Here is a 21,395-nt window from a genome sequence, read left to right as displayed (position 1 = left end):
AATAAATGCACTTACTACTAGGGGGAACTGTCAGACCTCACTGTCATTTGTACCCTAGGCAAGCAGTCAGGAAACGAGTAATGGAAAAGCGAGGGGAAGACTTCAAAAAAGAAGGCAAAATATATAGACTGAGGACTCAAGATGATGGAGAAGATGAAAACAATACTTGGAATGGAAATTCTACGCAACAAATGTAGTTTTAAGTGACTGCAGTAACTGCTCTCTGGTGTTTGTTTTTTCTTTCCTTATTTGATCTAAGTCAGCTAAAGCTTCTGGACATACAGGGCTTATCTTACACTGACTGATTTACAAAAATCTTATTCCTGCAGTAGAGCATGGAATAAAGTTGCCTAAATCAGAAAAATCAAGTGGATGTAGCTGAGGCCTAGAAGCTCAAAGAATTAAAGATTGAAAAATCCCCCTTGGCTTTCATAATCATTAGCCGTACTGTCATAGGAAGGCACTTTTTAATCTATAAATATTCTGCTATGTAAACTTAAGGGCCAGATATTAATATAAAGGTTGGGGTAGGCAATGACTGATTAAGATGAGGGTTTCAGAAGCACTATTAAGTAGTAAATCAGATAGATAACTAATTTATGTTCAATTTTTTCTTGCTTCTGCAGCTGCAAGCAAAAATCTTGTAGTTTTTAATTCCCCAAGCACTCAATAAAGTGTTTTTCAGAAAACAGAACTGCCTTCTCTTGTGAACATCTGCTGAAGTACTTCTGTGTAACAAGGAAGCAAGCAGTAAGACTGTAAAACTAGGCTTATACACTGCAGTATAAAATACAGTGGAAAAAACTTTTGTTCCACTTTAAATGACCTAACTCAGGACTTGTTCTTGAAATCTGGTAAAATGCCCGTGAAGTAGTGTGGTACTTATTTCTCTCAAAAAATGGAAATACTGTTAGGAGGGGGATCACATCTTTCCTTCCATGAAAGAGTTCAACCGTTCTCCCTTTCCTACCTCCCCCCCAGTTATTGTGCATCTCACTTTTGTAGACCTGACCGGTAGCAGTGTTCTTGCTACTTCAGACTTACTTCTGTTGAAAGCAGCTTTAATAAAATATCACAGCATTCAGTTGTAAAGGCACAGTAGTCGAACAACTTTTATTTTGATTTCTAACATTTATTTCACAGCATACAATCTAAAAAAATACTGTAAATACTGTTTAAATCAAATCAAATAAAGGATAGAGCAGCCATATAACAACAGAATGTTGTTACCACTAGCTGTACTAGAACAGCATGTTGTCTTAGGCCTATTTTCAGGTGTATTAAGAATACCTTGTTTTAAGAACACAAGGAAGGTGTAGAGCTTTTTTGAGACTCTCTCAAAGTCCTTGGAGAGATGAACTGGACTGATCATGAAGCAAATGAATGTTCAAGTTTTGGGTTGTATAAGGATTCTGAACAAGTAATGTTTTGCTCGATAGTTTTTCATATATGACAGAGTTAATTTCTTAAATTTCTTAAGCAAACAACAGAATGATGGGAAGTCATATATAAGACAAGATACTAATTTACAGTAGTAAAAGCATTAATTTTTTCCTGGTGGCATGTGCAACAAAAAGTAGGTATTTGCAAAGTTAGAGTACCTCTGTTCCACACATTTAAAAAGCAAAAAATGAAATCTTACAGTTTACTGAGTTCTGTGTGTGATCTTTTCTGGGACCTTTTGGAGAGCTTTCCATATAAATACGAGAAAAGAACTAGACCCAGTGCTGCAATGCCAGAAAGAGCAAAAAGCACATACAGTGCTACTTCTGCACTTTGGGATGTTAAATCTAATCCCAAAAAGCGAACACTGCCAGCCAGCCCCGGTGTGGTGCCTGTTGGGGTCACTGTCAATAAGGGAAACAACAGTATTAGTACACAGTATTTCATGAACTTTCATGGTACACTTGTGTTGCCTCTTCCTCCCTCTACAAGGCTTCCAGGGTTGTACTCTGGCAGCAGCTGTAATTCTTTGGTATCACAGTGATTTTGACACTTAGAAGTAGTTCAGGGTAAAGGCACAACTGAGACTCGCAGTAGAGCTCTTGAGACTGTGGGAGGGGCAAGTAGCCTCTGGCAGCTGTAGTCATCCCAAAAGCTTGATGCGCACACATGCTCATTTGAAAAAAACCCAAGTTAATAGTGGCAGTTATATAATTAATATAGACCTCTACTCCAGAGAACATAAGTGATAAAGAGTATTTCCAAGGGCTTAGCCAGAATACTGAGTCATATCTAAGTAATTACATTAAAAAAAAAAAAAAAAAAAGTTTGGGGAATACTGCATTTCTGTGGCACACTGACAGGTGCTTCTCTTTGATTAACTTCCTTTCACTGCATTTGGGTCACAGGCATGTAGCTAGGTGCGTTAAGCACACAAAATACTTGCAACCTAGTCTGGATTTGTATACAGAAGTAAGTGACCTAATTCCATGTTAAAAATCTTCAGTGGTAAACACTGATGATTAGTCAGAGCTCTTAAAATAACTTGCAGAAAACATTGGTGGCCTCCACGGCCACAGATCATGGGAATCTTGTGGAATTACGATAAGGAATACTCACACCTGCGTGCACACGAGTTCTGTGTCACTTACCTTCAGGCTCTGGTTCCAGGCAGGGATGGGGCCCCGTTGCTGGGTCTGGAAACCCATTACAGCTTATGAGCTGTGCGTAGAACTTGGCGGAGGCCTTGGGCAGCCGCGGCAAGCTGGGGTCCGTGCGATTCACGTGATAGAAGCCGAACCGTTCAGCAAAGCCCACCGCCCACTCGAAGTTGTCCATCAGCGTCCAGGTGGTGTAGCCTCGCAGGTCAACGCCGTCGAGCACGACGGCTGTTAGCAGGACCAAGCACAGAAGGTTAGGTGTGTGGGCAGGGCAGCAGGAGCCGTCACGGCCAGGCGAGCTCCACAAGCAGCCTGCTGGGCGCAGGGGAGGCTTTGCGCCTGCCCCCTTCGCTCTCGCACGTTGCCTCAGCTCAGTTGCTTTGTGGAAGTTCTGATCTACTGTCAAGTTACAGCTAATGCTCAACCAGGGTAGCTCAGTCAGCCAGGACTGGAGGCTGCTTTACTCTGCTCTAAATAAATAAATAAATAAATAAATAAATAAAGCTTTTGTTCGATAAAGTTTAGGAACAGAAAGCCTTTGAAATGCAACTAGCATTTAAGCATGTGCCTGTGTGGCTCTCTGCTACAAGGAAGTAAACATGCACTTTCTGAGCATCTGCCAGTCACCTCTGAGTACGTCAGAGGACCAAACTGGGGGGGGAGGGAGGCCGGGAAGGAGGGAGCCTTCCCCCCATGCTGCTTGACCACTGCTGTAATTACAATCATTTCTTAAAGCAATTCAGTTTTAAAAACAGCATCAAACTAAAAGTCAAAACAGGTTTTCATAACAATTAAACTGTCAAGTAATAGACCTTTCCCTTGCCAGCTGCAGCTATACAAAGAATCTGTAGTTACCCTGTTAAACCCATGGTTTGCTCATCGTCCTGCTTTAACTCATCTTTCCCATTCAAAGCTCCTGGATATCCATGACCAGCTTGTGCTAAATCCGAAGGCGCTCAAAAGCAGACACAGAATAAACCTATATAGGCGTGTGGCTTGCAAATACAAGTGATCTCCCTCTTCTGTTCCTCACCACTTACTTCCTTCACATGCAGGTCAGGCCTGCTCAGAAACACTTGCTGCACTGTAGAGATTTGGATGACCACATTTTAAATAATCGTTCTTACCTTTCAGTGCCTCATTAATATAACTCTTATGGTAATGTATTCGCCAAGTATCATTGAAGTCTACGTCTCCTCTTTCTGAAATCCCATTTTCAGTCACGTAAATTGGAGGGTCGTTATACTCTTCCTTTATCCATCTCAAGAGCTTTCGGAAGCCAAAGGGTGTCACGTACAACCAGAAGGAACCAGAGCCCAGCCAGCTGCGGTCTGTTACTGAGGCTACGCCCCTGCAGAGGAGGAGGAGGAGATGCTGATCACTGACCATCCTCCAGTGCCCGCAGTGCGGCCAGTACCTCGCACTGTTGGCCCTGCAGCCAGCACCGATTGAGACCGACTGCGCTGAGCTCTGCAGCAGGCTGGAGCAGAGATGAATCCGTGGGAAGCAAGCAAAAGCAGAGGTCTGAGGTGGTGAAGAGCTACTGGTGCTCACAAGCCTCCAGAAAAGTGTGTCTCATACATATATGCTTTAAAAATACATTGTGCCTAAATCAGCTGCAGCTCAGGATCTGATTTTAGTTCCAATCACAAGCCTGTCAGGTCTTTGTACTTTGAGACCATTTCTACTTTTCAACGTATAGTCTACAATGCAGCGATTGCGCACCCAAAATTGGTGTTGCATTCCTGAATGTAGGAATGCAAGAGTGAGCCCAGTGCTCTGCTCAAGGTCTAAACCACAGGCTAGGAATGCAGCAGCAAAGATCAAGGGAAAGAGTTTCACCAGGGGATGTTATATGCAATTCCATGTATTATCTATGAAAGCATTTCAGAGCTGGCAGAACCATCCCACAAGCTGTTCCATGAAAACCTTATGTCCCCACTGTTTATCATTTGAAATTGGAGAAAGAAAGAAAATATGATAAATATTATCTAAAGCTGATACCAGACCATGAAGAGACTTGGAAGCGTTGACTCCTTTCTTTTAGGAGTTACTTTACAAACATGAATGGTTAAACCACAAAGATAAAATGAATCAGGACTGTAAGAAAGGCCATCACTGCAGAGTGAGAACAGTCACTGTTCGTGGATACTTTCTCTAGAGTTGATTAATAGCTCAATATATTTGTCTCATAGCTCTGTTTGTTGTCAGTTTACATTGCTCAGTTGGCTCAGGCTCCAGAAGTGCATGTTTTGTTTGACCAATAATTCACATTCACACCTTACCTATCAGAGTCATAGGATGCAAGAGCAGCAGGATAGTTCAAGTTGTATGCTAAAACTGTAGTATAATGATTTAGACCGAAGAAGTCGTATGTGCCTTTAATTTTCTGCTTTTCACTTTCAGTAAACTCTGGCAGTCTGCAATAGAAACAGAAAAGCATAAACTCCTCAAAATACAAGTCTTCAGGATTCCCCCTTCTTTTAGTTTTTATATGAAAGGATTGGAGAGGATAGAAACAAAGACATGGATGTTATTTAGGAGCTTTACTAGTGTGTTTGGTCCTGCTTGAGCTCAAAAGTACTTTGAGTCAGGAAAGTCAGAAACCTTTTTGCTCTAAGAGCATCTGCAAAATTGATGAGCAACCTTCATCTCTTTAAATACAAGTTTCTTCCCAGCTGCAGGATCCAAAAGGGTTAAGCTCCCAGAGATCTAAAACCCCAAAGGAGCAGGGAAGGAAGATGGATAATGAACAGGCAAATGGAAAATACAGCTCGACAATCTCTAACTACTACCAAGGAACCCCCTTTACTTCCAGTGCTCTTTCAGAAGCGTATTCACATAGGGGAAGAGACTTTGAAGCAAAGATATAAGGTGTCTCTAAGCAGGAATCAGGACAGCACTGAAAAGGAATCCTGGACACTGACAACCTCTGGAACAGGAGGAAAAGAAAAATAAACTGAACATGAGGCACTTCTGGAACGGTGGCTCATGGACCTGCTACTTCAGCTGGATCCCAAAGGAGGGAGTGGGAACAACATGGCCAAGACCACCACCCCTCCACGATGGGATTCGAAGAGCCCAGGAGCTACGTACTCTACATGTTCAGTAGCTCTCTTTGCTGTGGATGCACCTCACAGAGGTCTTTGCCTCAGAGCGATGTTACCTCTTGCACGATCCTGCTTTTTAAGACGGCAAACATTGCACCTCGGGCATGACCGCTGTGACCCTCAGCATGGGGGAGGGATCCCTCACAAGCATTTTGGTTATTACCACATGCTTTGCCACAACCATACGGAGATCCAGGGATGCTGTGCTTGTAGGTGGCCTGTCTCAGCTCACCATCCCGCAATGGCATGACAAATGCCGATAGAGGGAAGAAAGGAGCAGGTGCCTCCTACCAGACATTAACCTCAAGGGGGTCTGGTCCCTACTCAGGGGGAGCTGTTGCTAGCAGAGAGTTGCTCGGAGCAGCTCATCTCCCTTTGGGATCTCAGCCCTGCACCTGAAGCCCTGTGTGCTAGCACTACCACGATGACAGAGCCAGAAATGGAGTCAGGAACATCAAGGGAGAGTACCTTGGAGCAAGGTGCAAGTCTCCAGCTCTGTTTTAGCCAGGAGAGAGAGAAAGGCCCCTTGGGAATTTGGTCCATGGGCAACCACTGCTTAAAATGCACCCAGTGCTCCCAGCAAGTTGGCAATGCCTGAGACTAAGGACAAGATTTCTTCCCCAGAAGATGGAGATGCTGAAGGGCACTTTACCTCAAAGCAATGCACAGATACTTTGCTCTCTTATTAACAGCAGCAACCATCAGAAAAGAAATAGACTGTAAAAATAAGCACTCAAAAATTCATGTGCTTGAGGCACATATGAAAGCTTAACTCAAACCTTGAGGAGACCTGCCTTGCTGCAGAGCACACTCCAACTCTTCCAACATGTATGTGCCACGAAAGGCAGAGAGAAGAATAAACATTCGTTTATTCTCTGATAGCACAATAGGACTAAGAATAGCAGGAATGGCAAAAATTAAATGTAGTTCAGAGGCACCAACAAGCTTTCGGTGCTTGTGTTCACTACATCATTTTAAAAACAGTTTAAATATATTTGCATTGTCAGGAAAAGCACAGTCTGATGCAGATCATTTATTATATTGCCTTGAGCTGCAAACATATCATTCTGAAGAAAGAAGTATGGAGTTTTTCCTAAGAAAATACAGCAAGATTTTCACAGTAACAGTTCAATAGAATCATTCCAAGTTAGCAGCTCTAACAGAAAAACAAAGTTTTAGCCCAAGTGACTTTAGCAACTACGCTTCTGAGCTTTTACCGTGACTTGCTCAGGCCCTGAGCCAGACTGCGTTCCCGAATCCTCGTTTTCATCACTTCATTATAATCGCCATTTTTGAAAATAGGATGAGCAAACCAACCTGCAAGAAACTAAGCCAAGATACAAGGGAGAGGGATAAATTTTATATCAAAACAAATGGTTTAACTATTCCTATCCATATGCTGCTTTATATCTGAATTTATAATGAACAAGCACATGGAGATGCCTGTACAACAGCAGTAAATTTATTAAGTTTTTGGCGCTGCCTTACTATTTTGTCATGTTTCTGCTGCATACTTGACCAACCATCAACACTAGAAGAAGGCGATAGTTTCCTTGCAATGACACCTCTCTGACAGGTTGGGCTCACCATTTTCTCTCCTGTTGGTGCAGTGAGACGCTGACCTGTGTTCTGGGCATCTCCAGCACACAGAAAGGGGGCAGAGAGACGAACAACACCATGAGCAGCCAGGAGAACCGTGGCCATGCTCCTCACTGTACCTGCAAGTATCGTCTGGCAGCATCATGGTCTTCCTGCTTGTTTGGGTTCCTTGGCTCTGCCCAGTCAGAGTTGATGGTAATAGAGATTAATCCTCCTTGTTTTGCACGGTAGGTCTCATTGTACACATGCCAGGCTTCAGCATGGGCCTTTATTAAGTTGTGCCCCACTATGTAGGGGGCTCGTCCCGGCCTAAGGGAGATACCTGCAGTGCAGAGACAGTGATGGTGCAGGCAGTGCAGCAACAATTTCCAGCTTTCCTCTTTGGAGGTTAACACAAGGCACAGAACATCCACAGCTGCCCCACCAGCAAGTGAATAAACACAGCAGACTTGCCTGGAGCAGCTGTGCCTGTGCCATGGCCATAGTACGCAACATTGTAGGGTTCGTTGAGGGTTATCCAGAATTTCACTCTATCTCCCAGTCTCTGGAAAAGGAGCTCAGCATACTCCTTAAACCTCTGAACTATCGTGTCGTTCTCCCACCCACCGACGTTCTGCAGCGCCTGTGGGAGGTCCCAGTGATAAAGAGTTACCTGTGGGAAAGAGAGCGAGGAAAACAGTTCAGCTAGGCATTCAATCCGCTTTCAGAAACGAGGACAACAAAGCAGCTGATCTATAAACTCCACTTGGATTTGCAGTTACTTGTTGCTAATGGGCACGTACTCATACATACTGTAGTAACTCAAGTGCCCTCTGTCATGCGGTGTTCAAGTTCATGGTGATCACTCACGCACTCTGAATAAAGTACCTCCCTGCCAGTGTTTCCGTTTCTTTAGGACACGGGGAAAGGATCAACTCCAGGGGCCCACCTGATTGTGAAGCTCAAGCTTTCGCCTTCAGTCTTTCATTTTCAGAAAAATCCCACAACAACCCTGTGATAGCAAGAACTCCAGTCGGTCAAGAATTGCCTCACCTACACTGACTCTCAGATGAAAAACAATCCCGTTAGAATACCTATTTGGTTTGCTGTATCCGTCCAACCACTCTAGAGCAACACCATGAAGACACAGGATTGTGCTCAGGCACAATCGGATGTTTGCCTAGATGCTCCTGGGCTGCTGCCTGCATATACGTGCACGTAATGCATGGTCCAGCCACGTACCCACCCTGGTGCTCAGCAGCTACCAAGGCAGAAAGGTTGGTCATCTTGCCTCGAGGAGTTTATCTGTCAGAGTGCAGTGGCCAAAATGAAGGAGAAAAGACTTTTCTTCCAGCCACTTCATTGTATCATTCCAACAACAGATACAGAAGCTACATAATAAAGCTATGAACAAATAAATGAAAGTCCTGGACAATAAAAACACACATAACTATCTATACTCTTATGCTTGTTTACCCTACCTCTAGACAGGATAGGGAAAGATATTAGACACCTGAAGAGCCATCTTTAAATACACCTTTTATATTTTGTTTTCTCTAGAACTTCCTAACAGTGTTAGTTTAGGTGCTCAATTCTCATGCAAGTCATTAATTTTTGCATTAAGCTTGTGTTAGGATGGACTGTCCTATTATTATGGTTTTATATGGTTATATTACACCTACAACTGAACCAAAACATTCTCAGCAAGGGATTTAAATATTCTAACTTGTCAGAATCTGAGCTGACAGAAAACCTGCTTGGCTAAGCAAAGTGCTTCTTAATGAGCTAAAATACAAAAAAAGCAAGCATGTAAAAAGTGAAGCAATAGGGACTGCTTGAACAGTCAGGTGAGATTCACCTGAGGGGGTTGAAAGGGCTGGCTGACACAGCTGCAAGATCAGCCTGTTATCTGTGAAAATCACAACGATTAACAGAGATTCCTAACTCCTGGGGAGAAAAAAAAAAAAATTAAGGTTACCCCCGTCTCCACAAAAGGCAAGGAAGAGGTTCCAGAGAACTAGAGGCTGGCTGGCCTCACTTCAGTCCCTGGACAGCTCACCAGGTTCTTCTGGAAATCCACTTCCAAAAGCATGAGGGACAAGGAGGCAATTGGAAACAGTTTGGAAAGAGCAAACAATAAGGTTACTGTGATCTTTCTAGGTAGTAAGGGAATTTCTAATCTGTTACTTTATCCCCAGCTCATTTGTTTATCCCCCTCAAACCCACATTTCCTTGTGGAACACAGTGAAAAACATTTTCCCTACGAAGCGGGGAGCAGACTGAAACACACACATGTGCTCTGAGTATCAGGCTGGGGTTCCGCTATGGGCTTGAGCTATCTTGAACAGCCTGGGAAGTCTGGAGGGACTGAGGGTTTCCTATGCAGGCATCAGAGCATGAGAATCACGCAGGGAAATCCAAGAGTTAGAATTTGATCTTTGATATCAGGATAATTCTCAACTCTTGAATTTTGTCAGAATTCCAGACCATTTTTACTGTTACCTGAGGTGTAATGTTAGCTGCTAGAAGAGCATCAATAAGCCTTTCATAGTAGTTCAGTCCCACTTCATTGACATAGCTGGTAGTCCCGTCTGGGAGAACACGTGACCAGGAGATTGAAAAGCGATAGTGAGACACCTTGAGACTCTTCAGCATTTCCACATCCTCCTCAATCTTGTGGTAGCTGTCACAGCCTACGTCTCCATTCTCATCATTGCTGATTTTCAAGGGAGTGTGAGAATATTGATCCCAAATGCTAAGTCCTTTCCCATCTGCTCTCCATGCTCCCTCAATCTTTAATTATAGATGGGGGGAAGAGAAAAGGAAATTGCTAGTAAACCTCAAATTTAGGATTTGACCTAGTAAAGAATTCAGCCTTGCTAGTCTTTGTGGCACCACCACCCAGTATTTTAACTTACCAGCTTAAGACTGTAAACAATATCGCTTTTGCTGCACAAAACCAGTAAGAGCTATTGGACCTCAAAGCAAGACTTATTAGCAAAGTCCAGTTTCACAGAAACAGGTACTGTTTCAATTCAACTGCTGCTCAGCATTAGCTGGCTCTTGTGAAGCCAGTGCTGCTGTCCCAGTTCCTGTGGTACAGCCATGCCCTTAAATATCCCCAAGTTCCTCACTTTCATGGCAGTTGTTACAGTAATCCTCAATTATGCTAACACCTGATGTTACAAAAGCTCTGGCTATCTCATCCTAAATGAATCAATTTTCTGCTGGTACTTTTAAGAGTCAGTCTTCATTTCCTAACCTGGTAAGCTGCAGTTGCTACACTCCAAGAAAAGTTCTTTGGAAACTCCCCATATAAAAATTCATCTTCTTTGGGCAACAGGATACCATTATTGCGGATGATTTCTGAATAGTACACAGCAGAGCGCTTTGGGGTTCTTGGCCTGTTGGGATTATCAAAATCAACCTGGTGCAGTCCAAACCTTGGATCATAGCCATTCAACCATTCAAAGTTATCCATAAAAGACCAAGCGCTGTATCCTCGCAGATTAACACCATCCAGCTTGTAAGCTGAAAGTATATATTTTAAGAGATGTTAGATGAAAAACTGTGAAAGAGCATCAGTGTATCACACATTAAGTGAACAACAAACAATTCATATGCAGACACACCCACACCTTCATAAAGCTATCATTAGATAACTACAAAGTAAAATAGCCACAGACAGGAGAGCATAAAAAGAAATTGTATGTTTGTATTATGTTCAGAATATTTCAAGACTGATACCAATTGCTTATACAAACTACTCCTCAGTAGAGGAAATCAAGCCAAAGTCTGGAAGGGGGATAAACAGATACACCACACTGACAGAATAGAAGCAAACATTCGTACCTTTTAGAGCTTCATCAATGTATGTTTTGTAGTAAAATATCCTGGCACTGTCATCAAAATCCGCATCGGTCTTTATCCCTACTCCGTTCTCAGTGACGTATATTGGGGGATTTCCATATTCCTCTTTGATCCAGTTCAGCAGCCTCCTCATCCCCCAGGCCACAGCACGATGTCCATCAATAGCTGAGGAAGGCCCAGAGCTGTCAACTGCTACTGAAATTTCCTGGTCATACTCATAAGAGAAGGGCCTCAGCCAGGTTGTTGCATGAGTTACAATTTTGGAAGTGTAGGTGTTGAAACAGAAAACATCTGCCGTGCCCCTGATGTATTCTTGCTCCTCAGCTGTGAAAACCGGTAAGCGGGATGATGGCAGGTTTTGGAGCTCGCTCCTGTTCCCAACTGTCCATTTCATGACGTCAGGATAGTCCCCATTTTTGAAGATCGGGTGTGCAAACCACCCCAACAAAAACTGCATGTACCTGTCAACAGCTTCTATGTCCCTGGGGTCACCTGAAGTCTTCGGCTCAGCCCACTCGACATTAAGGCTCAGAGAAATGATCCCTCCCTGACTTGCTCTATACTTGCGATCGTAAGTGTGGTAGACCCTGGCATGAGCTTTCAGTAGCGTGTGCACAACCCTGTAGGGAGCATTACCAGGGTCACTGACACTGGGTGGAATTTTCCCAGCGCCATAACCGACCCAGGCAACGACATAGGGTTCATTGAATGTAAGCCAGAACTTCACCTTGTCCCCAAAGGTCTGGAAACAGAAGTCTGCAAAACTATCAAACAGTTCGATCAGTGCACTGTTCTCCCAGCCACCAATGTCCTGGAGAGCTTGTGGCAGGTCCCAGTGGTACAGTGTGACTATTGGAGTGATGTTGCTTGCAACCAATCCGTTAATGAGACGGTTATAATAGTCAACTCCATGGTTGTTTATTGAATTGTTCCTTCCGGTGGGGAAAATTCGAGACCACGACAGAGAGAAACGGTAGCTCTTTACCCCTAAGGCTCTCAGCAAGTAAAGATCTTCCTCCACTTTGTTGTAGCTATCACAAGCTATATCTCCAGTATCATTATTATTTATGTTCCCTGGGACATGGGTGAAAGTATCCCAAATGCTGGGTCCTTTGCCATCAGCATCCCAACCTCCTTCTATCTGGTAGGCAGAAGTAGACACACCCCACATAAAGCCCTCTGGGAAGGTGCCATAAAAGTACATATCCCTTTCAAACTTTGTTTGGGATGAAAACTTCTCCCAGACAACCTTTGCCTTCGAGGGAACCTCAGATGCTGGTAAATTTGGCAATCTCGATGACACAGGTAGCTCAAATGCCACAGGAGTAGAAAATCTGTTCGAGACATCGGGTGGGAAACCATTTTTTTCAATAACACTGGAGTAGAAATAAGCAGATGCCTTGGGGGTCCTTGGTCTGTTGCTATTTTCAAAATTCACATAATGTAGCCCAAATTTTAGGCTGTACCCCACTGGGCCTTCAAAGCCATCAACCAGTGATCGAGTAATGTATGACTGAACATCAACTGCATCTAGTTTTACCGCTGTCAAAGAAACAGTACAAGACTCAGTTATTCGAACGTTTTCTGAGAGCAGGTACAAACACAACTGAGAATAACAGCCAAATAACCAAATATCTATGAATGTGCTTTTAGGCAGAAAACCAAAACAACTAGATACTAGAGTATCCGGCAAAAGCAGCAATCAGAGCTGTAATGGGAGCTGGTCGAATGCTTAGTGACAAAAATGAGATTAGAAAATAAATATTAGTCAAGAGGTATGTGAGTACAGGACACCTGTCCCACTGGTATCTCTTTCCCTATATTCTTTTTTTCAAAGACAGTTACTCAGTTTAGATATATGGATCCCTTCTAGATTTATCACTGTAGTTAAAATGAAACATGTATTTAGTGCTTGTCTGTCTTCCCTGGGTACTGAAGACTTTCTTTTTGCATGACAGCATACCAGCAGAGACAAGCCCAGCTTCCTTCTCACATTGCCTACAAAAAAAAGTACTAGATCCCTCATCTCAGAAGAGTTCATTTCCCATATACAGTCAGTCTTCTGTACTTCTGCTCAGACATAACTGCTATGCTGTTTTGTTTTCTGTAGCTCTTTTCACCCAAATATCAGCATGTTGAAAACTAGGTCAAAAAAAGCAAATGCTATATATTGATCGCTTCTTAAGAGAGAATGATTAAAATCTGTATTTGTCATTTCCTCACCTGTCTAAAACTACAGTCATTGATATTATTTTTGTCACTAGATAGGCAGTTTGAAAATCATAGAATCATAAAGGTTGGAAGGGACCTCTGGAGATCATCTAGTCCAACCTCAAAGATACAGACATATTTATATCTCATTTATTTTGAGCAAGATTAAAGATATTTCCCCAAAAATTCTAGCCTGAAATGTTACAAGATGCTGTCTGTTAGATCCATCTGATCAGGGAAGACATAGTTCCATCCTAATCTCCAAAACCTGTACAGGTAAAGAACTTGGCAGTAGTCAAATTATCTTCAGGGAAGCTGAACTATGTAAAAAGTCAACCCATAGAGAAACAGACTTTGTGATCTAGCCCTATTTATCTGCATATATGAAAATCCTATTCCCACATCTAAATAGAATGGAAAAATCCCACTTCTGGACACGAGATAGCCTCAAGTTTTTAAGATCACACTATATACAGCAGAGGCAGCTGACTTCACATCACTACAAATGGTGATGTTTCAAAGCTAACCACTGTAGAAGTGATAAAACAACTAGCTGCCATAGTGGGAAAAACAAACAAAAAACCCCCCCAAAACAAGAACAAAAACATTTCCTGTTCTCCATACCTTTTAGAGCCTCATTGATGTACTGACGGAAATAGTCCACTCGCAGAGTGTCATTAATAACATCTCCTCCATCTTGTGTTGGCACACCATTTCCTGCTATGTAAATCGGGATCTTTGTCCCTGTATATTCCTGAGACACAAACTTCAGCAGCCTTCTTAAGCCCCAAGGGACTACATGAATCCAAGAGGACGCAGTCTGTGGCCATGATGGATCTACATGCAGCGAGAAGTTCCCAATGCTCTCATAGCCCGGAGCACAGGTGCCATTAGTCACAGCACTAACCAGGTGGGAAGTGTAATGAGAAAGACCAAAGAAATCTGCTGTCCCTTTCACCCAGGACTTCTCCTCCTCAGTAAACACAGGCAGCTGGGCAACTGTTGTGGAGCACTGCTGGTTTACTTCCTGGATCTGAGCCTTCAGGATATCTGGGTAATCACCGTTGACAAATATAGGGTGAGCAAACCAGCCAAGCATGAACTGCAGGTACCTCTCAGCTGCTCTCACATCCTCAGAGTTGGTTGGAATCTTGGGTTCAGCCCAATCCGAGTTCAGCACCAGCCCTACCTTTCCCAGCTGCTGAGAACGGTATCTATCATTATACAGGTGCCAGACCTTGGCATGAGCCTTGAGAATTGTGTGAGCCACCTAAGGGCAGAAAGCAGAGGAAAGTGCATCATGTAACTTTGCACAGGAACTCCTAGAAGTTGAGATTATTGTTGCACAAGAAAGGTGCCTCCTGCTAAAACAAGAAAGTCTGACAAGACAAATAATCATGGCCAGAAAATACAGTGGGGAAGCTGTTTTGAATTAAGCATGAATTGAAGAACCTGACTATCTGAGCTCCAAGGGTCAACACCAGCTATTAGAAAGGAAAAATAAAAAAGGGATGTCCCACGTCCATTAACCACTCCATTTTCTTTTAAGTATCACAAATCCAACAAGCAAATAATTGTCTCAGAGGCCACATGAGGCTTTAACGTAGCTAAAATACAGAACTGGCAGAGGAAAACAATGGCAGCTGTGGGATCATAGCTATTGCTGTGTCCTTACCTTGTAAGATGCTACTCCTGGGTCAGTGATTCCTGGAGGATGCTCTCCAGTGCCATAGCCAGCATAGCTGATAACCCAAGGCTCATGGAAAGTAATCCAGAACTTGACCCGATCTCCAAAGGTGGCAAAGCAAAAGTCTGCATAGTTTGCAAAAGCTTCTATGATGCTTTCATTCTGCCAGCCACCGACAACCTGCAGAGCTTGTGGGAGGTCCCAGTGGAACAGAGTCACCATTGGCTCAATTTTAGAGTCTAGCAAGCTGTTAATTAGTTGGTTATAATAATCCACACCCTTGGAGCTGATACTCTCATTGGTGCCAGCAGGGAAAATTCTGGGCCAGGATACAGAAAATTTATACAGTTGTGGCTGAAGACCCCTGAGCAGGTAAACATCATAGCTGGTTTTATAGTAGCTGTCACATGCCACATCTGTTGTTTGATTCATGTAGACATGGCCTTCATGCCCAAACTGATCCCAAATGCTCTCTCCTTTCCCATCCTCTGCCCAAGCTCCTTCAACATTAAAGGCACCTGTGGATGTGCCCCAGAGGAAACCACTTGGGAAAACATCCTGCAGAAAAGAATCCCTCTCCACTTCAGACTGGTTAGCAAACATTTTCCAAACAGTTTGATAGGAGGAGTAGGGGGTAAGAACAACAACCGGCTTCTCCTGTAGAGTATTTGTTATGCTGGAGGCAGAAGAATAAAAAGTTGTTAGTCTCTGAGGAGGAAGAAAGGATTGTTTGCTTTGCCTTCAGCTCACTTGTGCTATGCAGGGTATAGTTCCCTTTTCAATCTAACTTACTGCCACTCAGCTGGCAGATGAAGCTGATACGCAATGAGCTAACCACAGAGCTGCTCAAGAGCTACATATCTAAAGCACTTCTTTGCAGGTAGATTTGCATAATTCATTACACCTAGGTCTAAGACACAAACAAAATCCTCACAGCATGTAGCAATTTCACATGTTATAACTGCCGCATGGGTTTCCACTGGATAAACTAAAACCAGTCAACACTGCTTACGTAACCATTAACTTCCCCTTGCACAGTGACATCTCCTAGGTATCTGCAGCCCTATTTGTCTTTTGTCCCAGAAAAGGAAAAAGGCACAGGGTTTCTTTCTTCCTTCTATTAAACAAAAACAAAAAAAAAACAAAAAAAAAAAACACTACTTCACTTTTTTTAAAGAGTGAAAGAGTTGAAGAACATACCTGTTACTATGGGCCTGAAGCAGCAGAAAGGCACTCCTTTCCAGGCCTTTCAGCAGCTAGGACTTTTCCACTAAATGTGCCTTGTATCTGTCTAGAACACCTGTTTCTAGAGGACACCACTTTCTTATAGTATCAGATTTAAGGGAGGAATAAAAACTGTACCTTAAAACAGGATTTGATGAGAAGTCCAAGAATTCATTAACATCATACCCAATTACATGTGCCTTTTCTTTATTAATGGCTGAAAAACAAACAAATAAGAAGCAATGAACTTGGTCACAGCTTAGATCCCACAGATTGTATGACACCAGATGTGCATACAACCACATCTTTTGAAACGAAGTGTTTTTTGTTTTTTTTTTTTTTTTGTTACTAAATAATGTCTGTTTTTCCTCAGGTCCGATATGTTGGGTTTTTATTCTGTATTTGCACTTTCTTATTTAAAAGAAAAAGAAAAGATTTGGTGGTGGAATAGATTTCCTGCTTTCCTGCCCTCCACATTCACCATCTGCCTTCAGTTTCCCAAGAAAGTTATAAAGAAACTATCTAACTAAATAATCAAACAACAGGTGTCTGGACTGGACAACTTCGAATTCCCTCTCCAATTTCCCATTCAGTGCCTAGCTATAAACCCCTCCTTCTTCTTGAAATACTTCACTTACCTGTGACAATAGAAGCCACTGGTATAAATGGATTCTCTTCCATGGAACTACAATCAAGGAATTTCAGACTGAAAAGCAGAATCTTTGTGTCCTTCCAGATACTCTACAGAACCAGAAGTCAAACAAAATTGTATGGAAATAAGTACAGGTCAGCTAGTAAAACCATGCTCTTGGTATTTGTTGCTTTTGATACAGAACAAGAAATATCTAGAAAAGTGAGCATCAGAGCTGAAGTTCTTCAGAATTAAATTCATAAATCAAAGTAAGCATTAAATACCACCAATTATTCTTCTCTGATCCAAAAAAGACCCATGCAAATCAAAGTATAAACCGCAGAAACTTTTGATGTTTGACTTTTCATTGAGAAGGCGCAGGAAAGCATATTTTTTCAGAAAACTTACTTGTTAAAGAATCAGTTGCCATCAGTTGGCCCACTTCAGATTTTTTGAGTAATTACACCCTACTGGAACCTTAAAGAGAACAAGTCTACCGGGTGGCTCCCTGTTCTGCCACTCAGTTGTTGGGTGACTCTTGTCTTACACATTTCAAGAATGCAGTTCAGTACCGGAGGTTTTAATATCAGTACTAGCCTATACCATCACTGACATCGTCACTGCCATGGGACGCAATCCTTCTGCAGACGTGCCCTCGTTAACATTGCTAGTATTGCCTCTGCAGACAAGGAGTCAAAATGTTTGCTAGTGCAGCTGCAGAACCAACTCTAGACTATCCTTTTATATAAGGCTACCAGCCTAACAGCTTATCAAACACACAGGATGCGAGACAGAGCAACTCTCAGCCCTGGAAAAAAGAATTACACCATTCCAGTTACTCAAGGCATCAGCGAGCGCTGACCAAGCTGATCATTTCCAGTACTTTCAGACACCTGTTTTCAAGTCAGAATAACAGCGAGCAGCGTGCAGCTGTTTCCCAGCACAGCTGTTGCCTGAGCTCTCACAGCAAATCAGCACCGTTTTAGAAACACGGAATTCCCCTTTTATTTACGCTCTGTTTTCCACCTCTGCAATTCTGTCACAATCTTCAGCACTTTTTAATCTTTAAGGATATATCAAGAGTTTTCACTTCTTGCTCTTCATTTCTGGCCTGGCAATCATTCTCCTGTTTATAGGGAATAACTATCCTGTTATTCCTAACACACAGCACGGAGAGAGTTAACCAGGAGCCTTGCATATGCCTCTCTAGCTGCTCTTCCCTTTGCTACGTGACTCTGAGCAAGGCACACAGTTTCTGTGCTCAGCTCTGCAGAAGCATGGATCACATAGGCCTAGATTCTGGAGGATTTACGATTTAAAAAAAAATATATATATATACATATATATGAATTACTTTGAATTCATAATGTGAGAATTGCTATAAACAGACCTTCATTGCAAAGTAAGTTGTTATAGATGTTTTCTGAAATTCAGTAGAATTATAAGGGCAATGATGGATTTGTCCCATCTGCTCTGCTCCTAGTGTTTCATCTTAGGAATATATTGTCTGCTCTGCTCTTTTGGGAGTACTTGAAATGAAACGTTTAGACGTGTGCATCTTCAACATACATAGTACCCTCAAACACATTCCTTTTCCTGGAAAACATCAATAAAGTAATTTTAAAATATTTAAGACTTAATCTTGCCTTCAGCTAGATGGGTGCAAATCTCAGAAGTATTTGGAGCTGTATAAACTGAAAGTAAATTGGAACTTCATCAGTCTAAAGCAATACAGAAATCCAGAAAATGCAATGTTCATTTTAACACTGTACACAAAGTTACCTGGAATTCACCCAACTTCATGTAGAAGTTTGTTTCATTTCCACAATTGTAATGGAGTTCGAGAGACAGAAAGTCTAATGAATCCTGGAAACAGCAAAATAAATAAATAAATAAATAATCCTGGAGATTTTTTTTTTCAAAAATACATAAAATACCTGACATGGTTGATATAGAGAAGTTATTCAAATAAGAAGTCATATACCCATAAGACAGGCCTTGACAATATAATGCGTGTGTATACTGTGTGGGAAGATTTTTTTTTTAACGTCTGTCTCTATCTTTGTTTGCAAAAAACACAATGCAAAATCTTAGAAGCATTAGAGTTGAGGTAAACTATAAGAGTACTTTATACATTTAATATTCACTATTTACAAATGTATCTTAAACTAGTAAGACTGAAGGAGTCTATGAGTAACCAGGTAGAGAAACTTTTGCAACTAACAGTGTGAATCAGGGAGGCCTTATCAATAAAATTTTGGGGAAAGTCCATTTCAGAAATCTTTGATCATTCCAAACCACAATCCCAGTAAAGTCAGCAAGGTTCAATAGCATAGGTAATATTCTTTTATTAAACCAGTTGATGAAAGGGGGGGGGAAGATAAGCTTTCAGCAACTTTCAGTGTAAGTTTTTTCTAGTATAGTGACCTTACCTAATAAAAAAATCTCTTTTTTATTGGGTAAATAAAAAAAATATGCTTTGCTCATGTTAAAGTATTATGTCTGCAACGTTATTTATTATTAAAAAGACTGCAAATGCAAGTCCAAAACCTGCACAGCCAATTGTGCAGTGCATCCCATGTCAGCATCCTCTAGATGAGCACACTAATAACGGCGGGTTTGGTCTTTATGGAAAGGATGTCACCATCTTTGTAAAGATTAGATTCTCCTCATGCTGTGCTGTCCCTGTACACCAAGACCACTTAATCTGTTCTATTAAAAGCACTTTCTGAACTTTAGGTGGATTTTTAAAAATAATGGTTATTTAAAACATTTATTTTGTGATGCACATAATTGTCTTGCACAGAAGATTAAAAATGGATACATTTCTGCAGACAGGTTGTCACATAAGCATGTATACTGCTACAGTTGCCTACTGTGAGAGCAAATACCTCTCCATATACCAGTACTTACTAGCCAAAAATTGTTTTTTAAAATCAGTGAGCTTCATAAGATCAAAGTAATAAAATAAATAAAACTGACCAACTAACATTATACTCAACCTGCAATACTTGATCCTGCACATAAAAACATTAACTTAATCAAGTTCTTTCATTTTGGAAGTCATTTCTATTAAGGTGTTACCTGAAGGGAAACTGAGAGCAATTCTGAAGAAGTGCTATCCAAGAGCTGATCCAGTCCTAAAGCAATGGATAGTTTTCCATCTTGAAAGAAAGAGGCAGCCTATTAGTGTATTAAGAAGGGCAAATGAAAATTTACAGTTCATTGTAGTTATTTTAAAATCAGCTGGAAGTTTTTGAAGATGTGGATCATCAGAGACAGTGCCCTAAGCAGCTGATCAGAGAATATCCCCTATAGTTTTGAAGGGGAGTCAAGAAGGTTGAAGTCCAATGGCAAAGTTCAAGTTGTTGTTGTTCAAGGAATTTCGTTGTCAGTAAATCTTTTTTATGAGCAGTAATGATAACACTTGCTCACAGGGAGGAAGATCTGAATGCAACTATCTAGTGGGTCCCCTTCCACTCTGTGCTTATAAGCACGATCTTCAGTTTTTATGACTTCAGTGGTTCTTCTATAGTGGTTTAATTATTAAAGTTAATACTGAGCTGGATGACTTAAAAAGAGTATAGAAAATGGCAGACTATTATATGTTTCTCCTCAACTTGTTTGGCTATCACTTCAAGTAAAATGTAATTACCAGCAAATTTCAAACAATTATCAAAATAATTATTTTGAAGGAGTCTGCAACTCAAATATTTCTATGTAACCCTGAGACCAGAGATAGCGCACAGAGAGCGTAGCAGCTGCCATTTAATCCTCTCGCAAATTATTTATGAAAAACAGTGTCCTACAGACACATCTTTACCTGCTGGCGAGTATTTCTCGTGGTAGACTTGATAAGCTCTCTCATGCGCATCAGCCAGGGCCTGCGCCCGGGCCCGGCGATCGCCGCAAGGCAGGCTCTCGAGCACCTCCGGCAGGTCGCTGAACGTGAGCCACGCGCCGACCAGGGCCCCAAAGGAGCGGAAGCTCAACTCCGCGTATTCCACAAACAGGTCAGCAAAGGCGCCGGCCTCCCCGCGCGCAGCCCGCGCAGCCACGGCCCCAGGCACCCGCTGCTGATGCAGAACCACCACCGCCCGCAGGTTCGCCGCAGCCAGCGTCTCGAGCAGCTCCCGGTACCGCTGCACCTGAGCTTCGTCCGGCTTCCTGGCGTCCCCCTCCGGGAGGATGCACGACCACGGCAGGAAGACTTTGTAGTGCGTCACCCCGGCCTCACGAAGGCGGGAGAGGCGCAGGGGCAGCTCAGAAGCCACCGGATCTTGCTGGCACAGGTATTCATGGGCTTCGCTCCCAGCAGGGTCCTGAGCCTCTTTGGGTAGCGCTTGGTTCTGCAAACTATTTACTAGCTCGCTGGGTAGCGGTCCAGCAACGGCAATAAAATTCTGAGCTAATCCTCTCTCTATCCCAAAGCTAGGAGAGGCTAATAAGAAAAAGAAGATGGTCTTATATACCAGCTCCAT

At 42.4% G+C, this 21,395-nt stretch overlaps 2 protein-coding genes across 3 annotated transcripts in view; one reads left to right on the top strand and one right to left on the bottom strand.

Moving 5' to 3' along the window:
- The window catches only part of UBXN4 (UBX domain protein 4), a 16,245-nt gene extending 14,593 nt beyond the window's left edge, over positions 1-1,652 (top strand). For both annotated transcript variants that reach the window (XM_062578557.1, XM_062578558.1), the window contains exon 13: positions 59-1,652. In XM_062578557.1, the coding sequence (XP_062434541.1) occupies positions 59-197 (139 nt within the window). In that variant the 3' untranslated portion in view covers positions 198-1,652. The remainder of the gene's footprint in view (positions 1-58) is intronic.
- On the bottom strand, positions 1,492-21,395 carry LCT (lactase). Its single transcript, XM_062578556.1, has 17 exons — positions 20,738-21,395; positions 19,999-20,078; positions 18,697-18,780; positions 16,922-17,024; positions 16,422-16,500; positions 15,048-15,735; positions 13,997-14,642; positions 11,144-12,703; positions 10,554-10,822; positions 9,794-10,084; positions 7,766-7,964; positions 7,432-7,634; positions 6,931-7,040; positions 4,889-5,023; positions 3,731-3,954; positions 2,595-2,831; positions 1,492-1,847 (listed from the first exon to the last, which is right to left on the bottom strand). The coding sequence occupies exons 1-17, from the start codon at positions 21,393-21,395 to the stop codon at positions 1,639-1,641; spliced, it is 5,775 nt and encodes a 1,924-aa protein (XP_062434540.1). The 3' UTR covers positions 1,492-1,638.

This window comes from Rhea pennata, chromosome 6 (assembly GCF_028389875.1).
Source record: "Rhea pennata isolate bPtePen1 chromosome 6, bPtePen1.pri, whole genome shotgun sequence".
In the NCBI taxonomy this organism is placed as follows: Eukaryota; Metazoa; Chordata; class Aves; order Rheiformes; family Rheidae; genus Rhea; species Rhea pennata.
The sequence above is the reverse complement of the archived record's forward strand: the minus strand, read 5'-3'. Positions and strand labels throughout refer to the sequence as shown.